The following is a 13,451-nucleotide window of genomic DNA, read 5'->3' on the forward strand; positions in this document are numbered from 1 at the left end:
ATATCGGGCTCACTGACAGGTATGTACTAAATAACTGTTATTAACTGACTGCATGGCAAACTCTCCAATCTCATGCTGCTTCTGGAATGATGCAGGGCACTGAATGTGTTTAGGATTGCTCTGCGTCGAGAAGCAGGAAGGGGTTTGACCCTTGGTGACATTTTCAAATACATATAGTTCGGGTAATATGACTTTGGATAAATATGTAGGGAGCAGAATAAGGTAAGGATTTAGGGAACTGCTACACAAAAGATGGTCCACTGAGGCACAGCGACAAGATGATCTGGGGGAGCTTGTTAGAGATGCAGATGAAGGGGCATCCACCCCTGATGAACTGAATCAGATCCACCTGTTAACAAGTCCTCAAGGTGATGTGTACGCAGAACTAGGAGTGAGGATTGATGACTCAGAGCAGGGATTCTATAGCCAGAGTAACGGGCTTTGAATCCCAGCTCTGCCGACTCCTAGCTCTGTGACACTGGATACGTTACCTAAACTCTGTATGTCAATTTCTTGGTTTGTAAATGGAGTTACTAAGAACAGTAAAGTCATAAGGTTGTTGAGAGGATTAAATGAGCGAACACATATGCAAAGGTACTGGAAATAGCGCTCGGCACAAAGTGAAAGATCTGTAAATGTCAGAGGTGGTGACGGTGATGCGGCATATATGCAGTTAACCACTTCCATTTGTAACCCTCTGAAGCTATATTAACCCACTTCTTTTACTAAACGGACTACTGAACCCCCAGTGGAAGGGTGAGGGGTGGAAAATCCACTCTGTGGGTCTCTAGCAGGGTGATAAAAGCCTGGAAGTGTGGCAGGGAAATCGGATCTGGGTCAGGTGTGGAGGCATTTGAGCATCAGTCCTAAAAGTTGTTCTCACAAAGCCGAAAGCCACCTGCATCTCGCCTCTTACCTGGAGAAGCTGGGCCCGTGATCTCTTCAGGGGAAATTCACCTCCATAGAGGCGGAGTTCCAGTAGAGACACCAGGGCAGCCCAAGGTGCTGCGGAGTTGTCTGTAAGGTTAAGTGGAAATTACAAAGGAATGATTTTTCGGTGTTTGTCAAAAACAGAAAAGTCTAGCAAGTGAAACCTGATACAGAGAGTGGGGCCTGGCCAGCGGGACCTAACACAGGCGACCAGGACACCTGGTGTAGAGAACGCACAGAGCTAAGCACACACTGCAACACAGCTGAGTGGGACGAATGATTATAGATCCAACCCCACTTCTGCCACTTCCCAGCTGGGTGTCCTTGAACAAGCCACTTAACCTCTTTGACATTAGTTTCTTGGTCTGTAAGATGGGATAAAAATAGTACAAATCCATAGGGTTGTCAACAGGATTATTTGGCAATTAACAAGCACCTAATAAATGATATTGTTCTCATCATAATTGTTACTATTACTGGCTAAGTGAGCTGAAGGTAAAAACGTGTGAATCTCAGTTTCCTTGTTAGTAACATGGGACTGGTAATCTACAGCTTCAGGACAGTCATTCACCAGACAAGTGCTAATTTGGGGTCACACCCTCCTAGGTGTTGGGAACACAGGGGTGAACAGGTCAACCGCCAGCCCCTACCCCATGGAGCTGACACGGGATGCGGGAAGCTGCAGATAGATAATAAGCAAATAAACACATAAATGATCAAGAGTGGGTGGTGACAGCCCCCAGTAAATATTCCCTAATAGTTAGAGTCTTACCGGATGGCATAATGTTGCAACCTTTATCCACGTGCAGCAGGGAGTAAGGGTGGGGAGTGGGGAAGGACGTGTCGTTTCTACAGCCCACTTCCCCCTACCTACCCAGCCCCACCTTAGCCAGGCTGCGTGAGGCCCTAGAATTCGTTAAAACAAGGGTCATGGATCTTACCAACATACGACCAGAGTTTAAGCTGGCGGCTACAAGCTGACCACACCACCTGTGGGGCAGGTGGGGAGCTGATGTTCAATGTCGCCACTGCCAGGTACTAGCAAGTCACCACTGCCAGGTACTAGCGAGTGACTGAACTTTCTCTTGGATCCTCAGGTTTCCCACCTGCTCCAAGGTACCCCCAAGTACCAGTCTTTCTTTCCTCCCTGAAGGGTACCATTGGGGAAACCCCGGACTCTTAACACCGTCCTACAGCTCACACCCATCCAGCGGCAAGGCTTTTGCCTTTGCCTGGAGCGGGCAGCCTAACTGGTCCACGTCTCCACCTCACCACTCCCTGCTACCTTCCCAGTCCGGGCCTGCATCCCTCCTACCCTCCCACAGTCAGCTCTTAACTGGACTCCAGGCTTCCTCTGCTGCCCCCTACAGGCTGTGTTCTACAAGAGGCCAGAGCTGTTCTGGGGGGCGGGGTGAGATCATTTTTTCCTCTGCTTCCTGGTCTTTGCACTTTTGGTTTTCTCCTCCTTAAAAGCTTTTCTCTCAGAAATCTGCCAACTTACCCACTCCATCTGCCCTCTCTCAAGTTGTAACCCCGAATCAGACTTTTTCCCCTTATTCTGTTTTAGTTTTATTCATAGCACCTATCACTGGCTTCTAGGATGGATTCATTTGTATATTTCCTGAGCGTCTGTCCCCTAGACTCTAAGATCCATGAGTTTAGGACCTTCATCTGATTTGTTCACTGCTAGAACCCCATACCTGAGCCTGACAAATGGTAAGCAGTAGACAGATATTTGTTGAAAGAATGGATGAAATGTCAAAGGACAGCAATAGTACTCCCATTAGTGTTACTGCAAGCATGAAATGAGATGACGTCTATGTACAATAACAAAAGTACCAGCACAGCACAACATATAGCTGCCTGCCTGCCTTCCTTATTTTTCATCTTTAATAGCAAGCACCATAGTTAGGACTTGCCATTAGATCTGCAGGACGACTATAGCTGCCTCATGAGGCCAACATATAGCCCTTCTTTTCCACGTTCTTAGTAACATATACCTATAGGTCCCCTATCTAGAGGCCAACCTTACAAGAAATTCCTGAGCTAAATTCCCAAGTTCCAACCCTCATTTTATGCAATGTTAAGAATTTGGAATTGAAGCATGAACAACAGAAAAAATCTGAACTTGCCTTTTTGACTCATGCACCCTGGGCACATGTGGAAACAGCAGGTTTCCTCTTTCCAATCTCTCTTCTCTCCTATAAATCATGTTAATTGTCTCCATCTGCCCAAAGCCCACAAGGAGTTTTGCAATAGCCTTTGAGGAGATTAGTGGTCTCTGATGTTGGTTATGAAATTCAGAAAAGCATCTGGAAGTAATCTAAGTTAAGGAATTAATGATTTGGGGGTTAAAAAATACATGCCTTAAAAAAAATAAATACAGGAAACTCTTTGCCCACGAACCTCTAAGTTCACACCTCTGTTTTGGGGGGTGGGTTCCTAAAAAAGATAAATCAACAACATCATCCCTTTGTTTGTTTGGTTTTGTGTGTGCTTGTTTGGTTTTTAGAAGGTCACGTGGTAGATTACATGGGATCCTAAACTGCGATTTGCGGAAGAGAAGCACCCATGACCTGGGTCTCCTTTTGTCCGTCTGGAAGAAGCAGGAAAGTCTCTTACAGGCGATGCTAGCAGACTCTGTGGTCTCAAGGCATATCTGAGACTTGGAACACCCGAGGATGGAAGATGCCTTTGGGGACTGTGAACTGACTGAAACTCTTCTTCTCCTTTTTCTGCCCATTTTAGAATTTTTATGTATTCCCCTGTGGTTTGTTCAGTTTGACCCCTTCTGATTATTTGAACCATGGAGTCCTGGACCACAACCTGTATTTGGCTCTGCAGTAGAGAGGGCGATACTCTGTGCCAAAAGCAAAGAAATGATGTGTGTGGGGAGGGTGAGGCCGACCAAATGATGAACCTACAGAGAAGAGCAGGGGAGTGGCCGGCATAACTGGGGGCTTTTTCTTTTGTTTCTCTAATCAAACAGGAGGGAGAGAGGAAGCAGATCCCAACCAGTCAGTCAGGAAATGATGGGCTATGCTGTATTTCTCACTGAGGCTAGAAACATTTAAATGAAAAAAAAAAAATTTATTCTCCAGTGACTTTCAAACTAACAAATAAAAATGAGGAGGAAATGTGCCTTCCATTTCAGGAGCCCGCGCCTAGCCTACTTTATGACTGTCTCCCAAGGCTAGGTGTAGATTAGCTGAATGAACTGAAAACTTGGGCAGCCAGTCCACTTAAAAAATGAAGTCTCTGCTACCCAGGCCTCTGGGAACCAAGGTTTTGCAGTCTTCTTTCTGGCCTGGCTAGTTTTCCCAGCTGCCTTCTGCCCACATAAGGCAAGCAGAGTGGACCAGTGAGCCCTCGTCCTCTGGAGGCCGTCCAGCTGGGAGAAGGGCTCCAGGGATGGGGAGTGCCCTTGGACCATTTGACCCCAACCCCCAATTTCCCCTCATGCTTGTCTCACGATCCCCTGTAACTGAGTTGGGGCAGCAGAAGAGGATTTGCAGTGCTCAAGACGTTTCACTTTTGTTTCTTCTCACCTGATCAAGGATATTTTTTTTCTTTTATTTTGAAATTCATTCCTGCCTTCTGGTAACCAGGAGCGATGGTGACACAAGACAACACCGTGAGCTTCTTTTCTGAGGTTGGACCGAGTCAGCCTGGGTGAGAGCTGGGCCCCTGAGCCCTGCCCCTGGGGAGCCCAGGACACCAGGGGACCGCCAGGCCAGGCTATGGGGTTTGGGGGAAGCGCACCGGCTGGGGGAGGGCTGGGCCTCCAGGGCAAGGCTGCTGGGCTCAGAACGCACTGCCTTTCACTCACGGACACGAGGGAGAGTCGGGGTCCTGCATTCAGATTGTTCATCCCTGGGAAGCAGATGAGGCCGGAGCATGTGTACCAGTAACCCTGCAGGCAAGCAGCTGGGATCCACGTGGGGAGGGAGGGCAGCGCTGGGAAAGTCACAGAGAAGAGATTTGGGGCTCCAAGTGGGGTGGCGAGTCCTTGTCTGAATCTGCAGAGAAAAAGCTATTGCAGGAGCAAGTCTGACTGGGGAAGGGCGCATTTCCCCCCAGAAGAGTGCATACAAACACATGGGGATGGGGGTGATATCCAACCATATAGAAGGATACACAGTGTAAAACGAACCTTTCCGTCTTCCCAGCGTTCCAGTCCCCTTCCTGAGATACCGCGTTGTCTTGCTACACACACACACACACACACACACACAAATATACACACATGTGCGCACGCCTCTGTAGAAACCGTGTCCCTTTCGAGTCTGTCCTGCCCGTTGCTTTTTCCCACTGAACAATCTCTCTGGGAGAGCTTTCCTTATCAGCTGCAGGGGAGTTTTAATTCCAACGTCCCCAGCTCTCAAGGCAAAGAATCAGGGAACAACCTGAAGTTCAGGTGCGGCGAATGAGGACCCTGGGAGGCTGGCGAGGGGAAGCGTCCGGCTCCATCTTGCGACGCGGTACCTGCGCAGAACTCTCCGGGACGCGAGCCACAGGGCACGAAGGCGGAAGGCTGCAGGGAGGAGGAGGGACCCCGCGGGTGCAACCCGCTCCCCTGCGCGCCCCACCCCCTCTCCCGCGCGCCTGCTCCGGGACTCGCGCACTTTCTCCCCGGCATCCTCCAGCAGCCTGCGGCCCGGGGCGGGGCTGGGGGGGCGGGGGCGGGCTCCGAGTGGGCGGGGCCGAGTGGGCGGCCCTGGGGGCGGGACGGGCCGCGGCTGCCGCGGCGGCTGAAGAAAAGTTGTCCCGGCCAGAGCGCGAGCCTCCGCGGGATCCGCAGGCGCAGCGGCGTGTACCCGGCAGGGGCGGGGCGTGAACACCGGCTCCGCAGCCCGGCTGGCCGACTCGCTGCCGGGGGTGGCCCCGGGGCATGGGACAGCCGGCGGGGGCCACGAGTGGGCCCTGCGCCCCCGGCGGGCGGCGGGCGGCCTGAGCTGCCGGGACGCAAGATGCGCTCCGAGGGCGCGGCCCCCGGGCGGGTGGCGCCGCTGTGCCGGGCGCTCAGCCTGGTGCTGGCCGCGCTGCTGGGCAGAGGTAAGAGGCCGGGGCCGGGGGGCGTCGGTCGCGTCGGCGCTCGAGAAGTTCCCCGCGGTCCTCAGGAGCCCGGGCGGGAGGAGCCGAAGGGTGAGGGTGTCGCGGGGACCTGGGTGAGGGCGCTGGCTCCCAGGCGCGGAGCGGCCCCTTCCGTAGATGGGCGAGCCCCGTTGGGCGCCGCGTCCGTGGGATTGGGGCGAAATTGGCTGACCCAGTATCTCCGGGTTCGGGGTGCTTCCCGGGGTGAAGAGGGGGCGTGGCTGAGGGACACTGTGTGTGTTCACCGTCCCCGAGTTGCGTGAAGACTTAGCGCAACCCGGCACGGCCACGACGTGGAGCCGGGGGCCCGGGAGCGGGCAGCGGGGTTCTTTGCGCCTTCTTCTCCCGCAGCCTGGCGTCCCCCTCCCCAGCTCGGTCGGACTGGGACTGGTGACCCACGAGGGCGGACCGGGCCCTTTGTGCCCCGTTTCCCCCACCGTGGGGTCCCGCGGGCCGGCGTTGGCCCGCGAAGGAATGCGCAGCTCCCGGGGGGACCTCAGGTCGGGAGAAACCCGGGACCCCTTCCGGGCGCCCCGCCGAGGTCCTGTGTGGTCTAGGAGAGCGTAAAGGGGATCGCGCGGGTGGGAGAGCTGGGGCTGCAAGTCGGAATCAGACCTGGGCTTCCCAGCAGCCGGGGCTTGGGGGGCCTTCCACCTCAGTCTCCTCACCTCTGCAATGGAATGATCACCCTGTCTTGGGTTTAAGAGAATTCAGGGAGGGAACGCTTGGTGCCCAGAAGACTCAGGAAAGGTTGGTATTATTATGCAGGTTTTGATTACGTGCGTGTTGGGCCCGGGCCCGCGGCGGGAGGGGCGGGGAGACGGGTCTCGGAGCCCGGGGGCCGCCGGCGCCGCGCGAGGAAGCCCCGCTCCTCTGGGGACGGCGGCTGCGCGCCCCGAGGCCGGGCCGGGAACCGGGTGCGGGTCAGCGCGCGGAGAGAGGGTTGGGGGCGCCGTTTTTCCGCTGCCTGCGCCGGGGCAAGAGTCTCGGGGCCATCGGGTGAAACCGAGATGCGCACAAGTGTCCCTGCCTTTCGCGCTGCGTGGCGGCTCCGGCCCCGGCCCCGGGCCCTGAGCGGGTAAACCGAGTCCAAGCGGATGAGAATCACGGCTCTCTCCCGCCTAAAGCTATTCAGGCTTAGCTGGAAATGCATTCGCAGAGACAAGTTGCCAGTTGATGTTACCAAGTAGCGTTTGCTTTTCAAAAGTCACTGCGCACCGGCTGGAATTCCAGAAAAATCTGCCTTCCTTAAGGGTGCAGGTACCCAGACACACCAACCGGACAAAATTGCTGTTTTAAATACTGTCCCTTTCTCCCAAGAGCTCCAGGTAAACAGGAGTGTGTGTGTGTGTGTGTGTGTGTGTGTGTGTGTGTGTGAGCGCGCGCGCGCACGGGCACGCGCGCGTGTGTGACGGGATGGGGGACATATTTCTGTTTTATTCCAGAGGACAAACCTCTTAGGAAATCTGGTTACTTAATTCTGCCGTGAGCTCTGGGTTCTATCATTTCTAGGACTCGGTTTCCCCAGATGGAAAGTGGCCATTCAAAAAAAAAAAATCCTTCCCAAAATACTTGCTAGAGATGTTGTGATGATAAAGTGGCTTAATGGACAGAAAGCACTTCATTGAGGAGGGTGGTACCATTTTAATTTGAGCGAAGGTGAAAGTCCCCGATCAGGCTTTCTCCCTCCGTGAGAGGATTCAGTCAGGTTGGAACTCTGACTGTTGAATGTGCTCCGTGAAGTAAGTTGTGGGCTTTTCTTGATTAAAGCTCACGTTCCTCCCCGCACACCATCTGGAGGATTTTACTCTTGATTTAGAGAAGTGGCCATTAGAAACATCCATGTGGAAGAGGCCAGGGACAGCAATTTTGTTGAAAGTGGTATTGGGAAATTTTTTTTAAATTAATTTATTTTATTTTTGGCTGCGTTGGGTCTTCCTTGCCGCGCGTGGCCTTTCTCTAGTTTTGGCGAGCGGAGCGGGGTCTACTCTTGGTTGCGGGCTGCTCATTGCGGTGGCTTCTCCTTGAGGAGCGTAGGTTCTAGGCGCGCAGGCTCAGTCGTTGTGGCTTGCGGGCTCTAGAGCGCAGGCTCAGTCGTTGTGGCACATGGGCTTAGTTGTTCTGCGGCACGTGGGATCTTCCCGGACCAGGGTTTGAACCCGTGTCCCCTGCACTGGCAGGCGGATTCTTAACTACTGCGCTTCCAGGGAAGCCCGGGAATTTTGTTTTAAAGATGCAATTTACACAGCAAGTGGTGAGGGTGTTAGAGGTTAGGGGGAGATGCCCCACCCCTCCCCCCAAAGCCACCTCTCCCCCTGGCTTAGGGCAACCTTGATTTGGTGGGGTTTTCTCTCCCCGCTTTTGCTTGGCAGTTTTCACCGCATATGGGTCTGCAAAATATTTTTCATTTTGTTTCTCGTGGTCATAAGCAGCAGTACATTGACCCTCTCAGGTACCTCTGTAAAGAAAATGTTTGCTCCATGAATTTCTTATAGAGAGGGAAGTTTTCTGACCCTTGTTTAAATTTTTACTGTCGTTTAAAAAAAAAAAAATCCATCGCTGACTGTCCTTGCCCAAGGATTTAAGCGCCGATTTCTGGAGCCCTCAAAACCACTGTTCAGTTTTTAATACCAGTTGCAAGCTGATGTTCAACTGTGGATTTAAGGCTCTGCAATTCCTCAGGGTTTGGAACAGAATCATTGTTCTTGGGCGGTTCCATAAATAGACCAGGGCACTGAAAGAAGGGCGTCTTCCTAAGATTTAAGTCTTGGGCCGAGGTAGATGACGTGAAGTGTCGTTGAGTTACAGGTTGAGGAACTGGCCCCGTGTAAAGGGGAGGAAAGGGCAGTGGTAGGCTGAGATGCCGTCAGAGGTGAAGTGATGGTTGTCAGTCACGTAAGGGGCCCCCGGGAAGGTCACACAGGCTGGAAACCTCTTTTCGGAAGTCTGGGGCCAGGTATATTTCACAATTCAGAAGGTAGGTAGGTAGATAGAGGCCCAGGATCATCCGTGTATATTGTCTAACACGTCCGGGCTGGGTGTGGAGTTGCCTCCGTAATTGGACACATAAGTCATTTTGCATGAAAGATGTGAGTATATACATAGAAGAGGATAAAGTCCCCAGATAGCCTCACTGTCCTTTAGCGCAGCCGTGGTCACCAAAAGAATTAAAAACCAGCCGGCCAATCTTTGGGTAGTCAGAGCTTTGGGGATTTTGAGTTGCTGATTTGGGATTTAGGGGCTGGGGCGGTGTCATGAGTAGGAAGAGGTTGTGGGGGGGCGGGGGGGAGGGGGGAGGTCCTTCTCGGCTCCCACGTGCACCCTCTTCCCACTGGTAACCACTAGTGTGTCTCTCTCTCTGTGAGTCTGTTTTATTGTTGTTGTCGTTATATTCTCTAGTTTGTTTTGTATTTTAGATTGCACGTGTAAGGCTCATGCCTTGTTTTTCCTTAAAGTACACACACACTCTTTGCATTAAAAGCACACACCCCTTCCTACCCAAGTTGAAACTCCGTGCTGCATTGAAGCTTCTTAGAAGTGATTTCAGCCTCTCGGAAGCCGTTCTATTAAACCACCAGACTCCTAGGCCTGTCTTGCTCTACACCCAGGGCTCTAGACCAGCGCTTGCAAACTTCATGACCTGCACACAAGCACTGTTCTGTCCACAGTGCTTTTTTTTTTTTCACAGTGCTTTTTAAAATAAAAAACTGAACAGGCTCCCCCAAATCGGGAGAATTCACATATAAAAATTGGGATTTCCAATTTCCCCTAAGAGGGTGGGCGCTCTGCCGACCTCGGGTGCACATTCTCGTAAGGCTACATCGTGCCAAAGCTATGCATGGGTGTCCCCCACCCCGGCCCCTGGGTGTGGTGTTTATTAAGTGCTTCTCTTCCCCCCCTTACCTGCCGGCCCCTTCCCCTCAGCCATGTGAATTTGCACCTTCAGCTCTTCCTCCTTTATCTCAATATTCATCCTTAGCCTAATCACAAATGTGGCTAGAATTGGGCAGAGAAGAACCCAGAACTCTCAATTATATTAACAGTTAGCACTTTCATGAGCAGGGGTTAAAACAAAGCTTTTGGATGTGTTAGATATCTTATAACATCCATAGTCATGAGAAGCATGGTTAATAAAAACGAATCTTTGGCATTTTAATTGGAGTGAAAGGGAGTATTACTGAATTAATGGAATAAATGGAAAGTCTGATGGATAGAATCTCTCTCTACAGCATTCTGCGTTGTTTAAGAGTAAGGTTTATTAATGTAATTTTCAAACAGTAAAATTCACCCTTTTGAGGTTAGAGTTTTAATTTTGATGAATGCACATGGCCATATAAACACGAACACAACTGAGGTATAAAGATACTTCCATCACCCCCCGAATTCCTGGGTGTTCCTATGTAGCTACCCCTTCCCCCATACCTGCAGCCCCTGGCAACCACTGATGTGTTCTCTGTCCTTATAGTTTTGCCTTTTTCAGAATTCCATAAAAATGGGATCGTGCAGTATGCAGCGTTTGAATCTTCTGTCTTTCACTCAGCACAATGCATTTAATATTCACCTAAATATCAACAGTCTATTCCTTTTTGTTCTTTTTCTTAAGCTGAGCTATAGTTGATTTACAATATCTTATGTTTCCACCATATGACATAATGATTCAAAATTTTAATGGTTATTCTCCATTTATAGTTATAAAATATTGTCTGTATTCCCTGGGCTGCCCAATATATCCTTGTAGCTTATTTGTTTTATACATGGTAGTTTGTACCTCTTAATCCTTTGTCCTTGTCTTGCCCCTCCCCCTTTCCTCTCCCCACTGGTAACCACTAGTTGGTCTCTGTATCTGTGAGTCTGTTTTTTTTTGTTGTTGTTAGATTCACTAGTTTGGTTTTATTTTTAATTTTATCTTATTAATACATTTATTTATTTATTTATGGCTGCATTGGGACTTTGTTGCTGCGCGCAGGCTTTCTCTAGTTGTGGCGAGTGGAGGCTACTCTTCATTGAGGTGCATGGGCTTCTCATTGGGGTGGCTTCTCTTGTGGAGCATGGGCTCTAGAGCTCAGGCTCAGTAGTTGTGGCACATGGGCTCTACAGCACAGGCTCAGTAGTTGTGACGCACGGGCTTAGTTGCTCTGTGGCAGGTGGGATCTTCCCGGACCAGGGCTCGAACCCGTGTCCCCTGCATTGGCAGGTGGATTCTTAACCACTGAGCCATCAGGGAAGTCCCTGTTTTATTTTATAGATTCCACGTGTAAGTGGTAACATACAGTATTTGTCCTTCTCTGTCTGACTTATTTCACTAAGCATAATACCCTCCAGATCCATCCATGTTATTGCAAACGGTAAAATTTCATTCTTTTTTATGGCTGAGTAACACTCCATTGTATATATGTACCACACCTTCTCTATCCATTTATCTGTTGATGGACACATAGGTTGCTTCGATATCTTGGCTATTGTAAAAAAGGCTGCTATGAACATTGGGGTGCGTTGTCTTTTCGAATTAGCGTTTTCATTTTCTTCAGATGTATGCCCATGAGTGAAATTGCTGGATCATATAGTAGTTCTATTTTCAGTTTTTTGAGGACCCTCCATACTGTTTTCCACAGTGGCTGCACCAATTTACATTACTACAGTGATCAAGGGTTCCCTTCCTCATCAAATCAAAACCACAATATCACCTCACATCTGTGAGATGGCTATAATCAAAAAGACCACAAATGGTCTATTGCTTTTTAATACTGCATAATATTACAGTGAATGGATACAGCACTGTTTGTTTATTCATTTCCTAGTTGAAAGCCATTTGGATTACTTCCATTTGTGGGTCATTATGAAAAATGTCACTATAAGTATTTGCAAACAGGTTTTCAAGTGAATGTTTGTTCACTTCTCTTGGGTAAATACCTAGGACTAGAATTGCTGGCTGGTGTGGTACCTGTACACATAACTTTATCAGAAATTGCAAACTTTTTTCAAACATGGAAACATTTTGCAATCCCACCAGCAACGTATAAGAGTTCCTGCTGCTTTGTATCTTCAGGACCACTTAATGTTATCACTTGTTTTAGTTTGATTTTATGTAGCACTTCTAATAGGTGTGTAGCAGTATACCTTTCAAGTTTTAACTTTTATCCTGTGACTTATAATGTTGAGCATTCTTTCTTGTGCTTACTTACCATCCTTATATCTTCTTTGGTGAATATCTTTTTCAAATCTTTTGCCAGTTTTTTGTTGGTTGTTATTTTCATATTATTGATCTTTGAGGGCACTTTATATATTATGGATACAAGTCCATTTTCAAATAGGTGTTTATAGAAATTCTCGCAGTATGTGTCTTGGGAGGAGCAAAGGATTTTTAAATGAAGTTTGGTTTGTTGATTTTTTTTTTTTCTCAGTAATTGTGCTTTTGGTGTCACATCTAAAAAAATCTTTGCCTAAGATTTACAAGGACTCTCCAAACGTCTCTAGTGATGTTCACGTGTTTTATATCCCTGCTTATTTTTTACTCTTTTTGTTCTGTCCATTATCGACAGAAGTGTTGAAGTTGGGGGTTTGCCTAGTTTTCATTTCAGTCCTGTCAGTTTTTCCTTTATATGTTTGAAACACTGTCTTCGGTACATATATGCTTAGGATTGTAATGACTTCTTGGTGAACTGACTCCTTTCTCGTTATGTAATATCCCTCTTCATTCTTGGAAATATTCCTTATTCTGAAGTCTGTTTTATCTGATATTAATACAGCCACCTCGGCTTACTTTTGATTTATGTTTGCATTGTAGTATCTTTTCTGTTTTTTGAAAAAACCAATTTGTGTTTTTATATTTTATGTAGATTGTTTATAGAGAGCATGTAGTTGGGGTTTGCCTTTTTATCCAATCTGATAATCTGTGTCTTTTAATCATTATATTTAGACCATTTATATTTAATGAAATTTTTGATATGTGTATATTAAAATCTATCATCTTGCTTTTTGCTTTATGTGCCATCTGTTTTTTACTCCTTTTTCCTTCTTTGCTGCCTGCTTTCCTACTGAGTATATTTTTTATGATTCCATTTTATCTCCATATTGGCTCATTATTTATACCTCTTTAAAATTTAGCCATTGCCCTAAGGTTTACAAAATTTATCTTTAATTAATCAAAGCCTGCATTCAAATGAGGTCATACTGCTTTATATGTTGTGTAAGAACCTTAAAACAGTATATCCCCAACATTTTTTCCTCTACATATAATCCTTTTCAAGTGCATTCATCTTACACCCTGGGTGTGGCTAAGGGAATTTCCACTTAGAGATTATTTGTATATACTTTGAAGAAGGATACCAATTATGTTTAATTGGCTTGCCTTTATTTCTGAGTGGGTACTTCTGATACCTTTGAAACTGTTTTCTCTGCAGGACTTGATTCTCTCTCCTACCTGTATG

At 48.4% G+C, this 13,451-nt stretch overlaps 1 protein-coding gene across 1 annotated transcript in view; it reads left to right on the forward strand.

Moving 5' to 3' along the window:
* The first annotated feature begins 5,877 nt into the window (after nucleotides 1–5,877).
* TMEM132C (transmembrane protein 132C) overlaps nucleotides 5,878–13,451 on the forward strand; it is a 366,604-nt gene continuing 359,030 nt past the window's right edge. Inside the window, exon 1 of the mRNA XM_060170309.1 lies at nucleotides 5,878–5,985. Coding sequence (XP_060026292.1) covers nucleotides 5,901–5,985 — 85 coding nt within the window. The 5' untranslated portion in view covers nucleotides 5,878–5,900. The remainder of the gene's footprint in view (nucleotides 5,986–13,451) is intronic.

The sequence above is a fragment of the Lagenorhynchus albirostris genome, chromosome 14 (genome assembly GCF_949774975.1).
Source record: "Lagenorhynchus albirostris chromosome 14, mLagAlb1.1, whole genome shotgun sequence".
NCBI lineage: Eukaryota > Metazoa > Chordata > Mammalia > Artiodactyla > Delphinidae > Lagenorhynchus > Lagenorhynchus albirostris.